At 37.9% G+C, this 1483-nt stretch overlaps 1 protein-coding gene across 1 annotated transcript in view; it reads left to right on the forward strand.

The window, feature by feature from the left end:
* phox2ba (paired like homeobox 2Ba) overlaps positions 1-1050 on the forward strand; it is a 2684-nt gene extending 1634 nt beyond the window's left edge. Inside the window, exon 3 of the mRNA XM_046842589.1 lies at positions 838-1050. Within this exon, the coding sequence (XP_046698545.1) occupies positions 838-1050 (213 nt within the window). The remainder of the gene's footprint in view (positions 1-837) is intronic.
* Positions 1051-1483: the final 433 nt, after the last annotated feature.

Genomic DNA, 1483 nt, shown 5'->3' on the forward strand with positions numbered 1-1483 from the left:
TGTTATATTAAAATTGTATAAATGTCATTGTAATGAAATTATTATTATTTATTATTATAATATTATTATTATTGAAATATATCAAATTAAGTGCTGATACAGTGATCTCTTCAACCCCTTACTTGCTCCTACTGTATAGTTGAAGGAAGTATGAGGAGGCTTTTGCCTTTTACATTTCTATATTTTGGACCGATTTTAATGCAGAATGTACACAGCATGCACAAAAGTTTGACCATTAGATTCATATGTGCTTTTTATACATCTCAATCCATGTTTAGTTCCAAGTGCCACTATTCTGAGATGTTCCACTGGATTTTGGAGTGTGTTTGTGGAGGTTTGTGCTCATTCAGCTACAAGGGTGTTGGTAAAGTCAGGTTCTGATGTAGGTGATGTGAGGAGGTCTGGGATGCAGTCAGTGTTCACATTCATCCCAAAGGCGTTCATTAGGGTTGAGGTCAGAGCTCTGTAGCAGGCCAATGAAGATCTTCCACTCCAATCTCTGTAAGAAGCACATCTTCATGAAAATGCACAGAGGCATAGTCATGCTGGAACAGGTTTGGATCTCTTAGTTCAAGTGAAGGGAAAACTGAAAGTGACCGCACCCAAAGACGTCCTATATAATTGTGGTAACAGTTTAAGGAGGAAGCACATATAGCTGGAAAAGTCAGGCGTCCTAATATTGATGTTATAAATACCGGTATTAAAGTATGGATGTATGGAAAGAAGCAGAGGTGTCACACATGACCAAGGGTTTCTTCAAAGTCTACTGTACTGCACTGTCAGTATTGGATGCTGTTGTGGTTTCTCTCAGTCACCGCATTACGGGTTTTCTTTCAGGTTTGGTTTCAGAACAGACGTGCTAAAGCACGCAGGCAAGACCGTGCAGCCGGTGTGACTCGAGCACCACCTAAAGAAGAGAAAAAGCTGGAAAGACCCAAATCTCATGCTGCATCATCTGTGAAGTTTGGTGAGTTCTGCTCGAACACTGAAGCCACATGCAGTCCTGTAGCAAAAAGCAGTGGATGGCATGTGGAAAGGTTTTCATTGTAATGTTCGCTCAACCACTATGCATTCCAAATAAACATTTGTTTATTATTTATTTAGCCTATGTGCTGCTCTTTATTTCCTTATTATTGGTTTCTAGAACAATATCAGGATCCATAAATACTCTAGACCAGCTACATCATAAATACAATTTACTTGACATTATTACGTAACTAAACACTGTTTGATTGTATAATTAAACCTGCACCTAATGTTCCTACTTTCAACAATTATATTACTATTATTTGTATTCTCTATTCCAGCTGCAAACACTGTATACAATTGTTTATTCCATATTTACAGTATATTCACAGTGTATCACATCCTGATAAGTTTAGCTGTAAAAAGTGTGCATTATTCTATCCTAACACCGTGGTTTGCAAACCAGAGACCGGGGCTGTCATAAATTCCTATAGACCCTCTTGGTATAGATTTATTA

This window comes from Silurus meridionalis, chromosome 28, assembly GCF_014805685.1.
Source record: "Silurus meridionalis isolate SWU-2019-XX chromosome 28, ASM1480568v1, whole genome shotgun sequence".
NCBI lineage: Eukaryota > Metazoa > Chordata > Actinopteri > Siluriformes > Siluridae > Silurus > Silurus meridionalis.